This window comes from Procambarus clarkii, chromosome 31 (genome assembly GCF_040958095.1).
Source record: "Procambarus clarkii isolate CNS0578487 chromosome 31, FALCON_Pclarkii_2.0, whole genome shotgun sequence".
In the NCBI taxonomy this organism is placed as follows: Eukaryota; Metazoa; Arthropoda; class Malacostraca; order Decapoda; family Cambaridae; genus Procambarus; species Procambarus clarkii.
Window position 1 is genome coordinate 16121465 of NC_091180.1, and position 21832 is coordinate 16143296.

At 50.4% G+C, this 21832-nt stretch overlaps 2 protein-coding genes across 3 annotated transcripts in view; both read right to left on the reverse strand.

The window, feature by feature from the left end:
* Positions 1–319, reverse strand: part of LOC138370194 (mucin-22-like) — a 5963-nt gene extending 5644 nt beyond the window's left edge. Inside the window, exon 1 of the mRNA XM_069334185.1 lies at positions 312–319. Within this exon, the coding sequence (XP_069190286.1) occupies positions 312–319 (8 nt within the window). The remainder of the gene's footprint in view (positions 1–311) is intronic.
* Positions 1–20073, reverse strand: part of LOC123758638 (uncharacterized) — a 179476-nt gene extending 159403 nt beyond the window's left edge. For both annotated transcript variants that reach the window (XM_045743149.2, XM_045743153.2), the window contains exons 1-2: positions 19607–20073; positions 5195–5246 (exon numbers count right to left, since the gene is read on the reverse strand). The gene's annotated coding sequence lies outside the window, so the exon portion shown is untranslated. The remainder of the gene's footprint in view (positions 1–5194; positions 5247–19606) is intronic.
* Positions 20074–21832: the final 1759 nt, after the last annotated feature.

A 21832-nucleotide genomic window follows, 5' to 3' on the forward strand; every position in this document is an offset into this window, starting at 1 on the left:
GAGCACATTAACTGTTTAATAATTATAAACAAAGCCGTCAAAGATTGAGAAAAGATGTACAGGTTCGTAAGTGCTTGCGTAACTGCTTCGTGAATCTGGCGCCTGCCCTCCCAGAACCCCCCCACCCAGGTACTGTTGTATGTAGACTGCTTTTCATTTGTGTTGTTGAGAAGGTCTGAGAATGTCCCATCACGAAGTAGACTAGCCACTACTGCTCCAGTATATAGCCAGGTGCTGACCCTGGTGAAGGAGTGGTGACCTTCATAACCAGGGGCCAGATTCACAAAGCAGTTATGCAAGCACTTACGAACCTGTACATCTTTTCTTAATCTTTGGCGGCTTTGTTTACAATTATTAAACAGTTAATGAGCTCCGAAGCACCAGGAGACTGTTTATAACAATAACAACAGTTGATTGGCAAGTTTTCATGCTTGTAAACTGTTTAATAATTGGAAACAAAGCCGCCAAAGATTGAGAAAAGATGTAAGGTTCGTAAGTGCTTGCGTAAGTGCTTTCGTGAATGTGGCCCCTGGACATACCACAGGGGCTGACATATGCAAGACAGTAGTAAAAAGAGTTGTCTAATTGACAGGTTGATCTTTCAAAGACAGTTTCCGTGACAACAGCTGGTGCGCCACCCAGCATGGTCGGTAAAGAAGCAGTTAGTGTAAATGTGGTTACATACAATATGGCCAACATCTGCTGAAAGGTTTACGGTACTGTATTGTACACGAGGAAGTTGTATATGTCAAAACTGGCACATACAGCTTAAGACACTTGAAGAAATCATAAAAATTGTGGCCAGGATAGTTAATTTGATATAAAATCACTGATGATTCAAGTGAATGAAATGAAGCCTAAGATTTTGGAATTGGAACAAGTTTATTGAGGTATAAATGTACACAAAAGGATGAGGCAGCTCAAGTTATTCTCACCCTGTTCAGAGTATATATATATATATATATATATATATATATATATATATATATATATATATATATATATATATATATATATATATATATATATATATATATATATTTATTTCAAACAATAATCATATTACCAAACATTCTATGCTTATTGAGCTACGCTCGTGGTGTCCCGTCTTCCCAGCACTCTTTGTCAGATAATGCTTTGAAACTACTGACGGTCTTGGCCTCCACCACCTTCTCACTTAACTTGTTCCAACCGTCTACCTTACTCTGTAAATATATTTATTGTGTGTATGCAGACTCGAGCTATTAGCTCTTGGACCCCGCCTTTCTAACAAATCTATTTTTCCTCTATTATGTCTACTACATATATTTCTAACGCACGCACACACACACATTCCCATGGAGCAGCTGCAGAGTTGATACGAGAAATGGCTTCCGGATTTCAACGCCAGCAAGTGTAAGGTGATGAATATGGAAGCAGGAAACGATGGGAACAGTAGACAAGACCACTGCAGTACACCTACGCGAGACCAGACTTAAGAGTATGCAGTCACAATGGGACGGTTCCCATTGTGGAGCCGTCCACCTAAAAATGGTCAGAAAACTTTACAAACTACAATGGTTTGTATAGAGAATCGTCCCAAAATTACGAGGGAATGAGGCACGAAGACTGAGAGAGGTAGACGTCGCTAGAAAAGAGGAGAGAGGAGACATCAAACACTTGCAGGGATTAAGAGTGCAGGACAAAAAAGATATTACACACAGAGATCACACTAACGTAATGCATCAAATGAACAAATCCACAAGGATGCTCCCGGACGCAGGTTCGAATCCTCGTCACGGCCCTTGTGGATTTGTCCAAAAAATAAATGTTTACAATGAATACCAAGAGAAGAAGAGAGAAGAAGACGGCATGGACGGAAGGTAACCAAACATGTGTGTCGTACACAACACCAAGAGAAGAAGAGAGAAGAAGACGGCATGGACGGAAGGTAACCAAACATGTGTGTCGTACACAACACCAGGAGAAGAAGAGAGAAGAAGACGGCATGGACGGAAGGTAACCAAACATGTGTGTCGTACACAACACCAAGAGAAGAAGAGAGAAGAAGACGGCATGGACGGAAGGTAACCAAACATGTGTGTCGTACACAACAAAATAAAGCAAGATAGTAGTAGGAGAAAGGAAAGGAAGAAAACGAGCATGATGAAGAAACTCATTCATAATATTAAATATACATTACATAAAACTATAGGTTTGGAGTCACTGACTTGTGGAGCCGGCGTCTGTAAAGTGCGGTCCAAGAGCGGAAGCTCGACCCTACAGGCAAAAATAGGTGAGTATATATAGGTGTGTGAGCACAAATATCCATTCAAAAATGATCTTCTTGAGGTTATCTTGAGATGATTTCGGGGCTTAGCGTCCCCGTGGCCCGGTCCTCGACCAGGCCTAATTTTTGTTACCCCCCCCCCTCCACCAGGAAGCAGCCCGTAGCAGCTATCTAACTCCCAGGTACCCATTTACTGCTAGGTAACAGGGGCGTCAGGGTGAAAGGAACATTTAGCCCATTTGTCTCCGCCTCCACCGGGGATCGAACCCGGAACCTCAGGACTACGAATCCGAAGCGCTGTCCACTCAGCTGTCAGGCGCCAGTTTCCTACAGTTGTTGAATACCTTTCCACCAACAGTAACTGCAATTTGTTGTTATTTTAACAAATAAACAACAATTAACATCATTGTAAAATATTAAAATGATGCGGTGGTTAAATGCTTCTAAAGAAAAGGCGCGCGAAGGGTGACTGTCAACACAGTAAGAGCGCTAAAATAGCCGATTACTTGCCGCTGTCGCACGAGGACCAGCCACCAGGTCGGGTTGCGGCTCCTGTACCCGGCCTCCTCTCACAACCAGTCCTCTCAAACACTACCTGCCATTTACACCTATAAATCCCCCTAAGGCCATATACTGATGTACTAAAAATCATAGCGGCTGGCAAAATGGACGTGATGTCTTATTTTCTATTCGTTGGTCCTCTGTTAGGTTAGGTTCGGGTAATTTAGTACATGTTTGTGATATTATGAACGTTGGATAGGACGGACTGCGTTAAAGTTCGTCCTTTTAGAAAAAATATTTTTTGACACTAACTTGACACTAAAAAATATTAGAAAATATTTTTTAGTGTCATAGTAGTTAACAATAAATGGAATGCATTAGTAAGTGATGTGGTGGAGGCTGACTTCATACACGGTATACAATTTAGATAGTATAGAGCCCAATTGGCACAGGAACCTGTACACCAGTTGACTGACGGTTGAGAGGCGGGACCAAAGAGCCAAAGCTCAACCCCCACAAGCACAACTAGGCGAGTACTGAGAGAAGACGTTAAGGAAGCCACCTCCATCCACACCATTAAGGCAAGATTCGACAAAGAATTTGAACATGAGAATAATTAATAAATAATATTGGCAGAGGTAGAAGAAGGTAGGAGGTGGGTGATAAAGTAGCAGCCGTCACTCCCCGGAGGACAGTAGCAGCCGTCACTCCCCGGAGGACAGTAGCAGCCGTCACTCCCCGGAGGACAGTAGCAGCCGTCACTCCCCGGAGGACAGTAGCAGCCGTCACTCCCCGGAGGACAGTAGCAGCCGTCACTCCCCGGAGGACAGTAGCAGCCGTCACTCCCCGGAGGACAGTAGCAGCCGTCACTCCCCGGAGGACAGTAGCAGCCGTCACTCCCCGGAGGACAGTAGCAGCCGTCACTCCCCGGAGGACAGTAGCAGCCGTCACTCCCCGGAGGACAGTAGCAGCCGTCACTCCCCGGAGGACAGTAGCAGCCGTCACTCCCCGGAGGACAGTAGCAGCCGTCACTCCCCGGAGGACAGTAGCAGCCGTCACTCCCCGGAGGACAGTAGCAGCCGTCACTCCCCGGAGGACAGTAGCAGCCGTCACTCCCCGGAGGACAGTAGCAGACGTCACTCCCCGGAGGACAGTAGCAGCCGTCACTCCCCGGAGGACAGTAGCAGCCGTCACTCCCCGGAGGACAGTAGCAGCCGTCACTCCCCGGAGGACAGTAGCAGCCGTCACTCCCCGGAGGACAGTAGCAGCCGTCACTCCCCGGAGGACAGTAGCAGCCGTCACTCCCCGGAGGACAGTAGCAGACGTCACTCACCGGAGGACAGTAGCAGACGTCACTCCCCGGAGGACAGTAGCAGCCGTCACTCACCGGAGGACAGTAGCAGCCGTCACTCCCCGGAGGACAGTAGCAGCCGTCACTCACCGGAGGAGAGTAGCAGACGTCACTCACCGGAGGACAGTAGCAGCCGTCACTCACCGGAGGACAGTAGCAGACGTCACTCCCCGGAGGACAGTAGCAGCCGTCACTCCCCGGAGGACAGTAGCAGACGTCACTCCCCGGAGGACAGTAGCAGACGTCACTCCCCGGAGGACAGTAGCAGACGTCACTCACCGGAGGACAGTAGCAGCCGTCACTCCCCGGAGGACAGTAGCAGACGTCACTCCCCGGAGGACAGTAGCAGACGTCACTCCCCGGAGGACAGTAGCAGCCGTCACTCCCCGGAGGACAGTAACAGCCGTCACTCCCCGGAGGACAGTAGCAGACGTCACTCCCCGGAGGACAGTAGCAGCCGTCACTCCCCGGAGGACAGTAACAGCCGTCACTCCCCGGAGGACAGTAGCAGACGTCACTCCCCGGAGGACAGTAGCAGACGTCACTCCCCGGAGGACAGTAGCAGACGTCACTCCCCGGAGGACAGTAGCAGCCGTCACTCCCCGGAGGACAGTAACAGCCGTCACTCCCCGGAGGACAGTAGCAGCCGTCACTCCCCGGAGGACAGTAGCAGACGTCACTCCCCGGAGGACAGTAGCAGACGTCACTCCCCGGAGGACAGTAGCAGCCGTCACTCCCCGGAGGACAGTAGCAGCCGTCACTCCCCGGAGGACAGTAACAGCCGTCACTCCCCGGAGGACAGTAGCAGCCGTCACTCCCCGGAGGACAGTAACAGCCGTCACTCCCCGGAGGACAGTAGCAGACGTCACTCCCCGGAGGACAGTAGCAGACGTCACTCCCCGGAGGACAGTAGCAGCCGTCACTCCCCGGAGGACAGTAGCAGCCGTCACTCACCGGAGGAGAGTAGTGCGTCACTACTGATAAGTACCGCCACACACACAACACTCTCCGCTACTGATACACATAACAAGAGTAAGTCACAAAACAGTGAACAAGAACCCGGTGTCACTCACCATTATTCCCCGCCAGGTTCTCCTCACACCTCTCAATATATGCGCCAAACATCTGGGGAAAAAAACATTGTTTCAGTGAAGGAAAATCATATGACAAAGGTGTTAGAGTTATATGAGGGCGGAGAGCCATACAGGAGGTGAGGGAGAGGCTGGCCCTCTACCGTGCCTCCCACAATGTTATATGAGGGCGGAGAGCCATACAGGAGGTGAGGGAGAGGCTGGCCCTCTACCGTGCCTCCCACAATGTTATATGAGGGCGGAGAGCCATACAGGAGGTGAGGGAGAGGCTGGCCCTCTACCGTGCCTCCCACAATGTTATATGAGGGCGGAGAGCCATACAGGAGGTGAGGGAGAGGCTGGCCCTCTACCGTGCCTCCCACAATGTTATATGAGGGCGGAGAGCCATACAGGAGGTGAGGGAGAGGCTGGCCCTCTACCGTGCCTCCCACAATGTTATATGAGGGCGGAGAGCCATACAGGAGGCGAGGGAGAGGCTGGCCCTCTACCGTGCCTGCCACAATGTTCCTCACCGTCCTCTGGAGGAAAATATTATACACGCTCAAGAAGAAATCATTAAAATCAGGTCAACTATTTGAGATGAAGAAGTCTGTGTGGGACAGGAAGCGGTGAGACAGGAAGAACTGTGGGAGACAATGGGTGACGGCCTGCTGGATGCCACAAGGACTTGTTTGTCTCTTCTTAACACCCGTCAAGACCCTCAGCGCCATCTGTGAATCACGTCACCTTTCCAGTAATAATATTTTCCCTTTTTGTAGTGTGGTGTTGTTGGCGGCCCCGGTGAGTGGTGGCCCAAGCTGTGTGGGAGGCACGGGGAGTGACCACGACCACCACTGGACGACTACTGCAGCCTACTAGCCCCAGGGTGCTAGTGGGGCGCCCCGAGACCTGCCCGTAGGAGCGCCCCGAGACCTGCCCTTAGGAGCGCCCCAAGACCTGCCCGTAGGAGCGCCCCGAGACCTGCCCGTAGGAGCAGCCTTCCCATACCAGCTTCCCCCATCACTCACCACTGGCCCAGTGATCCTTGTGCCACGGTGACGGCACCGGGGCTCACGGTGATCACAATACCCACAGTAGCAATGACGACTACTTCTCCCTCGGTCCCTCTCATGGCTGGAATGATGCCGTTAGTCTCCCCTACCGTTATCTTGAGATGATTTCGGGGCTTAGTGTCCCCGCGGCCCGGTCCTCGACCAGGCCTCCACTCCCAGGAAGCAGCCCGTGACAGCTGACTAACTCCCAGGTACCTATTTACTGCTAGGTAACAGGTGCATCAGGGGTGAAAGAAACACTTTGCCCATTTGTCTCCGCCTCCACCGGGGATAGAACCCGGAACCTCAGGACTACGAATCCGAAGCGCTGTCCACTCAGCTGTCAGGCGCGGAGCAATGTTCGGGTTGTGGAGCGGGCGGTGATGGAGGGGGTGGAGGCCTCAGGAGAGGACCCTTAACTTACTGTTGTTGAAAAAAAATCCCAAATTTATTTTCATTTTTTTTCATTTTCAATTACGTCCAAATTCGGCCATACGGGCAAACGGCCAAAAGCAACGTTCTTTTTAAAAGGACAGGTTGTTAGCGTCCTCATGGCCAGGTAATCGGTAGTCATTCAACAGTTTACGAGATTGTTAGAATTACGAGGTTGCCCTCGACCTTATATTATTGTGGGTGAGCTCGTAGTGCTTCCGAGATCGTAAGCTGTTTAGTATATACTGTACTGTCTCCGTGAAGGTGGTAAGTGCCGCCCACTGTGGTAGTGGGTGGTGGTGTGTGCGGTCCAGTACGGTCACCACCACCACCCACCACCACAACCCACCGCCCACTGTGGTAGTGGGTGGTGGTGGTGGTGTGTGTGTGGCCCAGTACGGTCACCACCACCACCCACTGTGGTAGTGGGTGGGCCCGTGGTGTGTGTGTGTGTGTGGGGGCCCAGTACAGCCACCACCACCACCCACCACCACAACCCACCGCCCACTGTGGTAGTGGGTGGTGGTGGTGGTGTGTGTGTGGCCCAGTACGGTCACCACCACCACCCACTGTGGTAGTGGGTGGGCCCGTGGTGTGTGTGTGTGGGGGGGGCCCAGTACAGTCACCACCACCACCCACTGTGGTAGTGGGTGGGCCCGTGGTGTGTGTGTGTGTGTGTGGGGGCCCAGTACAGTCACCACCACCACCCACCACCACAACCCACCACCCACTGTGGTAGTGGGTGGTGGTGGTGGTGTGTGTGTGGCCCAGTACGGTCACCACCACCGCTCACTGTGGTAGTGGGTGGTGGTGGTGGTGTGTGTGTGGCCCAGTACGGTCACCACCACCACCCACTGTGGTAGTGGGTGGGCCCGTGGTGTGTGTGTGGGGGGGGGGCCCAGTACAGTCACCACCACCACCCACTGTGGTAGTGGGTGGTGGGTGGTGTGTGTGTGTGTGTGTGGGGGCCCAGTACAGTCACCACCACCACCCACTGTGGTAGTGGGTGGTGGGTGGTGTGTGTGTGTGTGTGGGGGCCCAGTACAGCCACCACCACCACCCACAACACCGGGCAGCAACACTACGCTCCTTCAACAATCACCAAACAATTATGGAACATCTTGGGGAAACCTGTACACATTTCCCTAATCCTGGCGGCCATGTTGACGCTTATTGACCTGTCAACGTGCTTCCTTCTAACAGCCATAAGAGGAAGAGATCGTCAGCGACAAGAGTGTTGACCAAGCCGACGAGGGAACACGGGGTGTAGTCAAGAGGAACACAGGTAGCAGCCATCACCGCCACACACACACACACACGACTCTCACTCCTGCAACACCCACGGAGCACAAACCTCGCACAATATTTCCAACACCAATATAACCCAGCTGGGCCCCGACATCCCAAACTTAAGTTAGATAAAGTCACGGTGGCAAATCAGTTATAATATTGGCAATCACCACTAGACCAAGTTATCACATGACAAGTCTGGCTCCCGGCCCAGCGTGGGTACCACAACCCCCACAAACCTCTCCAGGTATACTCCAGGTATACTCCAGGTATACTCCAGATATACTTCATTATCTCCTACATAAAGGAGGCCCAGCTACAACACACCCACACAGAATAGAACACGAAACAATACAAATGGGATAAGTTTAGGTTGAGAAAGAAGTGGGTAAAAACTGGTTTGTAAATAGGGTTGTGGTTTTGTGGAGTGAGGTTGACGGGTAATGTAATAGTTGTGAGATCCCTCAAGTGTTTCTGAGACTCGGCTGATACATACCAGGGGCAGGTTGATACCACCTCCCCCGGATAACTAAATACCACTATTCTTGTTTACACTATTCTTTAGTTATGTTGCGGGTCACGCCCATGGTGTGGTGAACTACTGGGAGTCACACCCAGTAGTGTGTGTGTGGGGCCTAGGGTATGGGGTATGAAGAGCGCCTGAAGGAACTGAGCCTTACGACACTACAAAAAAGAAGAGAGGGGATATGATAGGAACAGATAAAATACTCAGGGGGATTGACAGAGTGGAAATAGACGAAATGTTCACACGGAATAGTAACAGAACGAGGGGACATGGGTGGAAGCTGGAAACTCAGATGAGTCATAGAGATGTTAGTAATTATTTATTTTGCGTGATAGTGGAAAAATGGAATGCACTTAAAGAGCAGGTTGTGAAAGCAAACTCTATTCATAATTTTAAAACTACATATGATAGGGAAATGGGACAGGAGTCATTGCTGTAAACAACCGATGACTCAAAAGGTGGGATCCAAGATTCAAGGCTCGATCTTGCAGGTACAAATAGGTGAGTACAAATAGGTGAATACACACACACACTCTAGCTTGGGACGGTGGGGGGGGGAAGGGGGGGGTGGGAGCTGACTGGCTGTTACAGTATCGACATCATCGTCGGAGTATGGAGTGGCAATGTCAGCGCCATCTATGGGTCTGCACTCCAACTCCCCTAGTATTGGACGATATGTAGACAACGCCATCTATTGGTGGTGGCCTTGTATCGGTGGAAGCCCCCCCCCCTCCTCCAGTTTCCTGCCTTAGTCAGAAAGAGAGGTCGATGTGGATGACCTCTGGTGGATGGCGTATCAAGATCAGCGCCATCTAGGTTGTGGCTACAGAGCATAATATCGATTCCCCGGTGAACGAGTGTTATCCCATGGTTGCCCAGTGTACTCTCCATCTAATTAATGACGTTTTATGTCCACAGAGGTGACATATCGAGGTGGTTGTACTGGGGAAGGCAGTTTACCTCGGGCAGTTGTGTGTCTATGTATGTATTAACACGATGTACTGAACGGGGTGAGAATGGCTCGAGCTACCTTATCCCTTTATGTGTATTTTACCTCAATAAACTTATTTCAATTTCAAAACCTCGGGCAGTCCACAAACCCTTAACTTGGTCCTACAAGAAGACTAAGTAGCCGTCGTCGATCTAAGTAGTGTGTTAGCGGCCGGTATACACAGTGTTGGCGAAGATCGGCGTACCCGGGATTGGCTAGTAACGGTTAGGGAAGACAGTGATGTGCCTATTGTGAGGTGCTGCTAGCAAGCTGCCAGGGTGTTAGCTACCCCTGTATGCGTTAGTTTGGGACCTCTGTCAGCGTGTTGCTGAAGCCCTCTGCCAGTGAGTAGCTGGAGAGCAAAGGTGTGGGTGTAGGCACATGGTGATACTGTGTGGGTGGACTGGGCCCATGTAGAAGGTGAACTCGCCAGTGTTCACCAGTACGAGTGAACAAGGTACTGGGACTGGCAAGTCACTGGAGTTGAACATTGCTAAAGTATTTGTGTCCTGTGTGAAAGAGACACAAATACGCCTTATTTACGCCTTGTAAATAAGTGTAAATATACCTTAATGTTAATATATATTGGTGAAGGGTATTGAGTATCGCTTATCCCCCCCCCTTATTTATTCATTGCACTACTCCTTGATGGAGTCAGTTCTTGAAAGCTTGCTTCAGACTTGGGGTTGGATATATATATAGAGTTCATAACATCAAGAACCCGGTTACCGGCCCATAGTGGTCGTAACGTTGACTGAGTGGACAGCGCTCTAGACTCCTGGATTTAGGGACCGGGGTTCGATCCCGGCAGCCAGCGGAAAACAAATGGGCAGAGTTTCCTTTACCCTAATGCCCCTGTTACCTAGCAGTAAATGGGTACCTGGGAGTTAGACAGCTGCTACGGAATGCTTCGTGTGTGTGTGTGTGTGAAAAAATAGTAGTTAGTAACAGTTGATTGATTGACAGTTGAGAGACGGGCCAAAAGAGCAGAGCTCAACCCCCGCAAGCACAACTAGGTGAATACACACACACACACACACAACCTAGATGAGAGTTAATATTTGAAAACCCTTGAGATATAAAGAATAATGGCATTGCAAGTCTGAAATCAAGATAAGCTGATAATTGTAAATGCCTACAGCCCACCAGCAACCCATGGACAAAGGAAGAACTGGATGACAAACGAGAGGGTCTCATAATGGTCATGAGAGATATTATAGTAAGAACTGGCAAAGATAAATCCCTCATCTTGGAGACATTGATGTATCAACACGTCAAGCAGGCCACAAGGGTGAGGGAAGGACATGTTCCGTCAGTACTTGATCTAGTATTCACCAGGAAAGAAGAAGAGGTATTTGACATCCAGTACCTTCCTCCCTTGGGAAAGTGATCACGTCCTCTTGGACATTAAATACGCTATCCGATATAATTTAGAGAATTAGGGACATTGAAACAGTTGTTAAACTCGATTTCAAGAGAGGACGCTATGGGGAACTTAGATTTTTTTCATGGGTGTAATTGGAGACTTGTTGCTAGGCAAGGAAGTAAGAGATGTATGACAAATTTTGTGAAATATACGCCGAAGGCACACAAACATTCATACCAAAACAGAGATGCAGACCTAGGAAACAGGGCTGGTTCAACACAAATCGAGAGGACCAGAGATCAAAAGACACAAGCATGGAATCATTATAGAAAGAGGCCAAACCCCCAAGCATACCAGCGATACAAAGATGCAAGAAACAACTACACGTCAGTAAGGAGAGAGGCAGAGAGGAACTTTGAGAACGGTATAGCAGACAAATGTAAATCAGATCCAGGCCTTTAATATAAATTCATTGACAGCAAGCTGCAGGTAAAGGATAATATTCAGAGGTGAAAAATGGGGGACAGATACACGGAAAATTAAAAGGAAATGTGTGAAACATTAAACGAAAAGTTCCAAAGTGTGTTTGTACAAAATGAGATCTTCAGAGAACCAGACACAATAAGAATTCCAGAGAACAGCATAGAGCACATAGGTGTCTAGAGACGAAGTGGAAAAAATGATCTTGGAGCTAAGTAAGAACAAGGCAATTGGCCCAGATGGAGTTTCACCATGGGTTCTGAGAGAATGTGCATCTGAGCTCAGCATTCCACTTCACCTGATCTTTCAGACATCCCTGTGTACAGGAGTCGTAGCAGACGTGTGGAAAAAGGCTAACATAGTTCCAATCTGCAGGCGATGAGTCACAATGACGTGGCAAAGTATGTAGACCAGACCACACACTAGAAGGTGAAGGGACGACGACGTTTCGGTCCGTCCTTGACCATTCTCAAGTCGATCGACTTGACAATGGTCCAGGACGGACCGAAACGTCGTCGTCCCTTCACCTTCTAGTGTGTGGTCTGGTCATCATAATTCCAATCTACAAAAGTGGCAGCAGGGAAGACCCCCTCAATTATAGACCGGTATCATTGACATGTGTAATAGTCAAAATATTGGAAAAAATAATAAAACTGAATGGGTAGAACACCTGGAGAGAAATGATATAATATCAGACAGACAGTATGGTTTTCGATCTGGAAGATCCTGTGTATTGAATTTACTCAGTTTCTATGATCGAGCAACAGAGATATTACAGGAAAGAGATGGTTGGGTTGACTGCATCTATCTGGACCTAAAAAAGGCTTTCGACAGAGTTCCACATAAGAGGTTGTTCTGGAAACTGGAAAATATTGGAGGGGTGACAGGTAAGCTTCTAACATGGATGAAAGATTTTCTGACTGGTAGAAAAATGAGAACTGAAGAAATGTCACAAGTGGAGTACCACAGGGTTCAGTTTTTGCACGGGTGATGTTTATTGTCTACATAAATGATCTACCAGTTGGTATACAGAATTATATGAACATGTTTACTGATGACGCTAAGATAATAGGAAGGATAAGAAACTTAGATGATTGTCATGCCCTTCAAGAAGACCTGCCCAAAATAAGTATATGGAGCACCACTTGGCAAATGGAATTTAATGTTAATAAATGCCATGTTATGGAATGTGGAATACGTGAACATAGACCTCACACAACCTATATATTATGTGAGGAATCTTTAAAAAATTCTGATACAGAAAGAGATCTAGAGGTGGTTCTAGATAGAACACTATCTCTGAGGACCACATAAAGAACGTTGTGCGAGGAGCCTATGCCACGCTTTCTAACTTCAGAATTGCTTTTAAATACATGGATGGCGCTGCATATTCTAGGCCAAAGGTAGAATATGCAGCGGTTGTGTGGTGCCCATATCTTAATTAAGAAGCACATCAACAAACTGGAAATGACAAATATGACAGTGCTAAGTAGATGGGACACCAGGAGCGTAGCTCTCATCCTCTACACTACACTTAGGTAATTACTAGTGGAATGCATAAGGAAGTAATGTGGTGGAGGCTGACTCCATACACAGTTTCAAGTGGAGATATGATACTTGTACACTAGTTGACAGTTTAAAGGCGAAACCAAAGAGCCGAAACTCAACCGCCGCAAGCACAACTAGGTAAGTATACACACATACACACACACACACACAGGGGCCTGACGGCTGAGTGGACAGCGTTCGATATTCATAATCCCAGGGGCCCGGGTTCGATCCCCGGCAGAAGCGGAAATAAATGAGCAGTTTCTTTCACCCTGATGCTCCTATTCACCTAGCAGTAAATAGGTACCTGGGAGTTATAAAGCTGCTCCGGCCTGCTTCCTGGGGGGTGGGGTAAGATATCAGTTGATTGACAGTTGAGAGGCGGGACCAAAGAGCCAGCGCTCAACCCCCGCAAGCACAACTAGGTGAATATAATAGTTTGAAATGTAAATTAGTCACCGGTTGTTACACAATAACAGCATAAATTATAACAATACACCCAAAACCAATAAATTAGGGGTTGTGATTGTAGGCTGTGGTAGGGTTGTGACTGTGTGATGTGGCAGGGTTGTGACTGTGGGTTGTGGCAGGGTTGTGACTGTGTGATGTGGCAGGGTTGTGACTGTGGGTTGTGGCAGGGTTGTGACTGTGTGATGTGGCAGGGGTTGTGACTGTGATGAGCAGGGGTTGTGACTGTGATGAGCAGGGGTTGTGACTGTGTGATGTGGCAGGGTTGTGACTGTGTGATGTGGTAGGGTTGTGACTGTGTGATGTGGCAGGGTTGTGACTGTGTGATGTGGTAGGGTTGTGACTGTGTGATGTGGCAGGGTTGTGACTGTGTGATGTGGTAGGGTTGTGACTGTGTGATGTGGCAGGGTTGTGACTGTGTGATGTGGCAGGGTTGTGACTGTGTGATGTGGCAGGGGTTGTGACTCTGATGTGGCAGGGTTGTGATTGTAGGCTGTGGTAGGGTTGTGACTGTGTGATGTGGCAGGGTTGTGACTGTGTGATGTGGCAGGGTTGTGACTGTGTGATGTGGCAGGGTTGTGACTGTGTGATGTGGCAGGGTTGTGACTGGGATGTGGCAGGGTTGTGACTGTGTGATGTGGCAGGGTTGTGACTGTGTGATGTGGCAGGGTTGTGACTGTGTGATGTGGCAGGGTTGTGACTGTGATGTGGCAGGGTTGTGACTGTGATGTGGCAGGGGTTGTGACTGTGTGATGTGGCAGGGTTGTGACTGTGATGTGGCAGGGGTTGTGACTGTGTGATGTGGCAGGGTTGTGACTGTGTGATGTGGCAGGGTTGTGACTGTGTGATGTGGCAGGGGTTGTGACTGTGATGTGGCAGGGGTTGTGACTGTGGGCTGTGGTAGGGATGTGAATGTGTGATGTGGCAGGGGTTGTGACTGTGATGTGGCAGGGGTTGTGACTGTGGGCTGTGGTAGGGTTGTGACTGTGATGTGGCAGGGGTTGTGATTGTAGGCTGTGGCAGGGGTTGTGACTGTGTGATGTGGCAGGGTTGTGACTGTGTGATGTGGCAGGGTTGTGACTGTGGGATGTGGCAGGGTTGTGACTGTGATGTGGCAGGGGTTGTGACTGTGATGTGGCAGGGGTTGTGACTGTGATGTGGCAGGGGTTGTGACTGTGTGATGTGGCAGGGTTGTGACTGTGTGATGTGGCAGGGTTGTGACTGTGTGATGTGGCAGGGGTTGTGACTGTGATGTGGCAGGGGTTGTGACTGTGATGTGGCAGGGGTTGTGACTGTGATGTGGCAGGGGTTGTGACTGTGATGTGGCAGGGGTTGTGACTGTGATGTGGCAGGGGTTGTGACTGTGGGCTGTGGTAGGGTTGTGACTGTGTGATGTGGCAGGGGTTGTGACTGTGATGTGGCAGGGGTTGTGACTGTGGGCTGTGGTAGGGTTGTGACTGTGATGTGGCAGGGGTTGTGATTGTAGGCTGTGGCAGGGGTTGTGACTGTGTGATGTGGCAGGGTTGTGACTGTGTGATGTGGCAGGGTTGTGACTGTGGGATGTGGCAGGGTTGTGACTGTGATGTGGCAGGGGTTGTGACTGTGTGATGTGGCAGGGTTGTGACTGTGATGTGGCAGGGTTGTGACTGTGTGATGTGGCAGGAGTTGTGACTGTGATGTGGCAGGGGTTGTGACTGTGATGTGGCAGGGGTTGTGACTGTGATGTGGCAGGGGTTGTGACTGTGATGTGGCAGGGGTTGTGACTGTGATGTGGCAGGGGTTGTGACTGTGATGTGGCAGGGGTTGTGACTGTGATGTGGCAGGGGTTGTGACTGTGATGTGGCAGGGGTTGTGACTGTGATGTGGCAGGGGTTGTGACTGTGTGATGTGGCAGGGGTTGTGACTGTGATGTGGCAGGGGTTGTGACTGTGTGATGTGGCAGGGGTTGTGACTGTGATGTGGCAGGGTTGTGACTGTGTGATGTGGCAGGGTTGTGACTGTGTGATGTGGCAGGGTTGTGACTGTGTGATGTGGCAGGGTTGTGACTGTGTGATGTGGCAGGGTTTGTGACTCTGATGTGGCAGGGTTGTGACTGTGTGATGTGGCAGGGGTTGTGACTGTGTGATGTGGCAGGGGTTGTGACTGTGTGATGTGGCAGGGGTTGTGACTGTGATGTGGCAGGGTTGTGACTGTGTGATGTGGCAGGGTTGTGACTGTGTGATGTGGCAGGGGTTGTGACTGTGTGATGTGGCAGGGGTTGTGACTGTGATGTGGCAGGGTTGTGACTGTGTGATGTGGCAGGGTTGTGACTGTGTGATGTGGCAGGGGTTGTGACTGTGTGATGTGGCAGGGGTTGTGACTCTGATGTGGCAGGGTTGTGACTGTGTGATGTGGCAGGGGTTGTGACTGTGTGATGTGGCAGGGGTTGTGACTGTGTGATGTGGCAGGGTTGTGACTGTGTGATGTGGCAGGGTTGTGACTGTGTGATGTGGCAGGGGTTGTGACTCTGATGTGGCAGGGTTGTGACTGTGTGATGTGGCAGGGTTGTGACTGTGTGATGTGGCAGGGGTTGTGACTGTGTGATGTGGCAGGGTTGTGACTGTGTGATGTGGCAGGGGTTGTGACTGTGTGATGTGGCAGGGGTTGTGACTGTGGGATGTGGCAGGGGTTGTGACTGTGTGATGTGGCAGGGGTTGTGACTGTGTGATGTGGCAGGGGTTGTGACTGTGGGATGTGGCAGGGGTTGTGACTGTGGGATGTGGCAGGGTTGTGACTGTGTGATGTGGCAGGGGTTGTGACTGTGTGATGTGGCAGGGGTTGTGACTGTGTGATGTGGCAGGGGTTGTGACTGTGTGATGTGGCAGGGTTGTGACTGTGTGATGTGGCAGGGGTTGTGACTGTGTGATGTGGCAGGGGTTGTGACTGTGTGATGTGGCAGGGGTTGTGACTGTGTGATGTGGCAGGGGTTGTGACTGTGATGTGGCAGGGGTTGTGACTGTGGGATGTGGCAGGGGTTGTGACTGTGTGATGTGGCAGGGTTGTGACTGTGTGATGTGGCAGGGGTTGTGACTGTGTGATGTGGCAGGGGTTGTGACTGTGGGATGTGGCAGGGGTTGTGACTGTGGGATGTGGCAGGGTTGTGACTGTGTGATGTGGCAGGGGTTGTGACTGTGGGATGTGGCAGGGGTTGTGACTGTGGGATGTGGCAGGGTTGTGACTGTGTGATGTGGCAGGGGTTGTGACTGTGTGATGTGGCAGGGGTTGTGACTGTGTGATGTGGCAGGGGTTGTGACTGTGGGATGTGGCAGGGGTTGTGACTGTGGGATGTGGCAGGGGTTGTGACTGTGTGATGTGGCAGGGTTGTGACTGTGTGATGTGGCAGGGGTTGTGACTGTGTGATGTGGCAGGGGTTGTGACTGTGTGATGTGGCAGGGGTTGTGACTGTGTGATGTGGCAGGGGTTGTGACTGTGTGATGTTGCAGGGTTGTGACTGTGGGATGTGGCAGGGGTTGTGACTGTGTGATGTGGCAGGGGTTGTGACTGTGATGTGGCAGGGTTGTGACTGTGTGATGTGGCAGGGGTTGTGACTGTGATGTGGCAGGGGTTGTGACTGTGTGATGTGGCAGGGGTTGTGACTGTGATGTGGCAGGGGTTGTGACTGTGATGTGGCAGGGGTTGTGACTGTGTGATGTGGCAGGGGTTGTGACTGTGATGTGGCAGGGGTTGTGACTGTGTGATGTGGCAGGGGTTGTGACTGTGTGATGTGGCAGGGGTTGTGACTGTGTGATGTGGCAGGGGTTGTGACTGTGTGATGTGGCAGGGTTGTGACTGTGTGATGTGGCAGGGGTTGTGACTGTGTGATGTGGCAGGGGTTGTGACTGTGATGTGGCAGGGGTTGTGACTGTGTGATGTGGCAGGGGTTGTGACTGTGATGTGGCAGGGGTTGTGACTGTGATGTGGCAGGGGTTGTGACTGTGTGATGTGGCAGGGGTTGTGACTGTGATGTGGCAGGGGTTGTGACTGTGTGATGTGGCAGGGGTTGTGACTGTGTGATGTGGCAGGGGTTGTGACTGTGTGATGTGGCAGGGGTTGTGACTGTGTGATGTGGCAGGGGTTGTGACTGTGATGTGGCAGGGGTTGTGACTGTGTGATGTGGCAGGGTTGTGACTGTGTGATGTGGCAGGGGTTGTGACTGTGGGTTGTGGCAGGGGTTGTGACTGTGTGATGTGGCAGGGGTTGTGACTGTGTGATGTGGCAGGGTTGTGACTGGGATGTGGCAGGGGTTGTGATTGTGTGATGTGGCAGGGTTGTGACTGTGTGATGTGGCAGGGGTTGTGACTGTGTGATGTGGCAGGGGTTGTGACTGTGTGATGTGGCAGGGTTGTGACTGTGTGATGTGGCAGGGTTGTGACTGTGTGATGTGGCAGGGTTGTGACTGTGTGATGTGGCAGGGTTGTGACTGTGGGATGTGGCAGGGGTTGTGACTGTGGGATGTGGCAGGGGTTGTGACTGTGGGATGTGGCAGGGGTTGTGACTGTGGGATGTGGCAGGGGTTGTGACTGTGTGATGTGGCAGGGTTGTGACTGTGTGATGTGGCAGGGGTTGTGACTGTGTGATGTGGCAGGGGTTGTGACTGTGTGATGTGGCAGGGTTGTGACTGTGTGATGTGGCAGGGTTGTGACTGTGGGTTGTGATAGAATAAAGTAGAGGGGGGGAGAAAGAGGATGAAGAGGAGCCAGGAAGAGTCAGGTGCTCAACTTGGCTACAAACCAGACCCTTTCGGGCTCATTTTGAGTCAGGAGCTTAAATCTCTCTACAGTTGGCAGTGGGTGATGAGTGTGGGCGGGGGGGGGGAAGAGAGAGAGAGAGAGAGAGAGAGAGAGAGAGAGAGAGAGAGAGAGAGAGAGAGAGAGAGAGAGAGAGAGAGAGAGAGAGAGAGAGAGAGAGAGAGCACAAGAGAGCACAGCAGGAGAGAGAGAGAGCACAAGAGAGCACAGCAGGGGAGAGAGAGCACAAGAGAGCCCAGCAGGAGAGAAAGATCACAGCAGGAGAGAAAGAGAGCCCAGCAGGAGAGAGAGAGCACAGCAGGAGAGAATGAGAGCCAAGCAGGAGAGAAAGAGAGCACAGCAGGAGAGAGAGATCACAGCAGGAGAGAAAGAGAGCCCAGCAGGAGAGAGAGAGCTCAACATAGAGAGAGAGAGAGAGAGAGAGAGAGAGAGAGAGAGAGAGAGAGAGAGAGAGAGAGAGAGAGAGAGAGAGAGAGAGAGAGAGAGAGCACAAGAGAGCACAGCAGGAGAGAGCTCAACATGAGAGAGAGAGAGCACAAGAGAGCCCAGCAGGAGAGAGAAAGCAGGAGAGAGAGAGAGTCCAACAAGAGAGAGAGAGAGCGCAACATGAGAGAGAGAGAGCACAAGAGAGCCCAGCAGAAGAGAGAGAGCCCAGCAGGAGATAGAGAGCCCAGCAGGAGAGAGAGAGAGAGAGAGAGCACAAGAGAGCCCAGGAGAGAGAGAGCCCAGCAGGAGAGAGAGAGCCCAGCAGGAGAGAGAGAGCCCAGCAGGAGAGAGAAAGCAGGAGAGAGAGAGAGTCCAACAAGAGAGAGAGAGAGAGCGCAACATGAGAGAGAGAGAGCACAAGAGAGCCCAGCAGAAGAGAGAGAGACCAGCAGGAGAGAGAGAGCCCAGCAGGAGAGAGAGAGAGCACAAGAGAGCCCAGGAGAGAGAGAGCCCAGCAGGAGAGAGAGAGCCCAGCAGGAGAGAGAGAGAGAGAGAGCACAAGAGAGCCCAGGAGAGAGAGAGAGCCCAGCAGGAGAGAGAGAGCCCAGCAGGAGACAGAGAGCACAAGAGAGCCCAGCATGAGAGAGAGAGAGCACAACAGGAGAGAGCCCAACATGAGAGAGAGAGAGAGAGAGAGATCCCAGAGCCCAGCAGGAGAGAGAGAGCCCACCATGAGAGAGAGAGCCCAGCAGGAGAGAGAGAGCCCAGCAGGAGAGAGAGAGCCCAGCAGGAGAGAGAGCCCAGCAGGAGAGAGAGCCCAGCAGGAGAGAGAGAGAGAGCCCAGCAGGAGAGAGAGAGCCCAGCAGGAGAGAGAGAGAGCCCAACATGAGAGAGAGAGAGAGAGCACAAGAGAGCCCAGCAGGAGAGAGAGAGAGAGCCCAGCAGGAGAGAGAGCTCAGCAGGAGAGAGAGAGAGCCCAGCAGGAGAGAGAGAGCCCAGCAGGAAAGAGAGAGTCCAACATGAGAGAGAGAGAGAGAGAGCCAGCTCACCTGAGGGTTCCGTGTAGCGGGGTCGCTGTCAGTGCGGGGCGGCGGGTTTGGGCAATGACTCACCTCCCAAAACTTCACCCAAACCACTTCTCTTACAGATCTTTTTCTCGGCGCCTTGCCTCTCCCCTGCCGCCCCCAGCTCCTCGGAGGCTCCTCACGCACGCCTCGGGAGGGCACGCTGCTCATACGCGCCCTCGTCGCCCAATAACACACCAAATACGCCCAAAACTGCCATGACAGCTCCGCCGATTCATAGCGAATGACTAGGATCTCGTTCGCATGGTCGAGAACGGAGTTGAAAAACTCGCGCCGTACGCCCTTGTCACCCGCTCTTACGCACTTCCCAGGTGCGTATTTGGACGTCGCGGCGCGAGTGTGGGTCGACGGAGCGGTCCTGGGGGAGGGAGGACGCGTATTTTAACCGCGAAATTAAGATGACCGTCAAGGTGTGATGTGAACACCAGCTTTGGCGAGCTTCAAGCACTGCCCTGCAGAAGTCCTCGTCCCGCGTCCGATTCCTCGACATATTTTCATTATTCTCTCAGCACACAGCTCAATATTCTTGCGCCTCTCACAGGAATAACGAAGCAGTAGTTCATTGTCTAAAACTGTATCTTTCCAGAGAGATTGGCGAATGTCTTGAGTCTTTTACACCAGAATGTGTGCCGAGGTCAATGACATTTTAAGAGATCGCAAGTCAAATAAGATAACAAGCTCTAGGGGGCTAAATATCCTGCCAATTTGAAATTTGTTAAATGTGTTATCAGATATTCTCGGCCTCCAAGCATCTACATAAACAAATATTAATTATATAAAACATCCAAAGGGCTCCAGTGGAAATGTAATCTAAAATTAATGAGGATCCGAGCACATGGCAGCAGTTTCAGCCAATCGGGTGAGGGGAAGACGTTTCGTGTGACGTCATTGACGTCCAATAGGAAGCTAGAGATATTGCAACTTTTTTTTGATGAGAGATTTAAATGTTATCCAAATCAAATAATCAATTTGCTTATTATTGAATTAGATAGTTAATGCTGTTTTCTCTGAAATATTATTTAATATTTTTGTACGTAGCATACACCAGATGTATTGTAAATATTAGGGGCTACAAGGTTATTTGTTTATTTGGGAGAGTGGCACTAAATAATTATCAGGAGTATAGTTTCATAGTAAATATAAAACAATTAAATATTTTTTATTTTTATACGAAGAAAAATGCCGTTAGTAATGGTTGTTAAAGGCCAGATAGCAATAAAATTAGGCTCGTTGTTGCGCCAAAACCCGACACAACCCTAACGCGCCGTTGTAGAGTTCCACCCAGTTGGGTTGGGTAGTTTTGTAGTTAGGTTAGCCCATGACGACGAAGAAAATGTAATACAAACTGTAGATTCGTCAATAAACTTAAATTGTGTATATTACACGAGAAAGACAGAAACATAAATTGCATATAATTTTTTATTTTTGTTGATTATTCTCACTTATGTTATCTTACTTCTCTTTTAGTATTAAGCGTTTACTCCTTTAGATCTTTAAATAATTGTTATCTAAATTGTTCTAAGTTTTGTTTGAAAGACTTTGTGAAACTCTCTGAGCCCATTATGTGCCTCTGTAACCCATTCCACTACCGCCCACAGGATGGGTATGGGGTGCATAATAACTGAACTAAACTAAATGTAACAATGGCTCCATTAGTACGTTTAACTCCTGTCCCTTCCTCTTATGTTCTGTGAACACATTCGTTTGAATAAAAATTATTATTATTATCTACTATATTGTACAGAAATCCCATTAACATGACGTGTAGGTGAGAGATTCAGTAGGAGTAGGAGACCAGAGCCATGAGGGAGGGAATTATCAGGGGAAAGTGCCAAGCCCTTACGACTATATAGCACTGGGAAGGGGTCAGGATAAGGATTTGGGATGGGACGGGGGGAAGGAATGGTGTCCAACCACTTGGACGGCCTTCCTACCTCCCCGCTGACAACACTTTAATCTGTGACGCCCTTTCCCGCCGGCAAGTTACTCCAGACGACCTTTCCCGCCGGCAAGTTACTCCAGACGACCTTTCCCGCCGGCAAGTTACTCCAGACGACCTTTCCCGCCGGCAAGTTACTCCAGACGCCCTTTCCCGCCGGCAAGTTACTCCAGACGCCCTTTCCCGCCGGCAAGTTACTCCAGACGACCTTTCCCGCCGGCAAGTTACTCCAGACGACCTTTCCCGCCGGC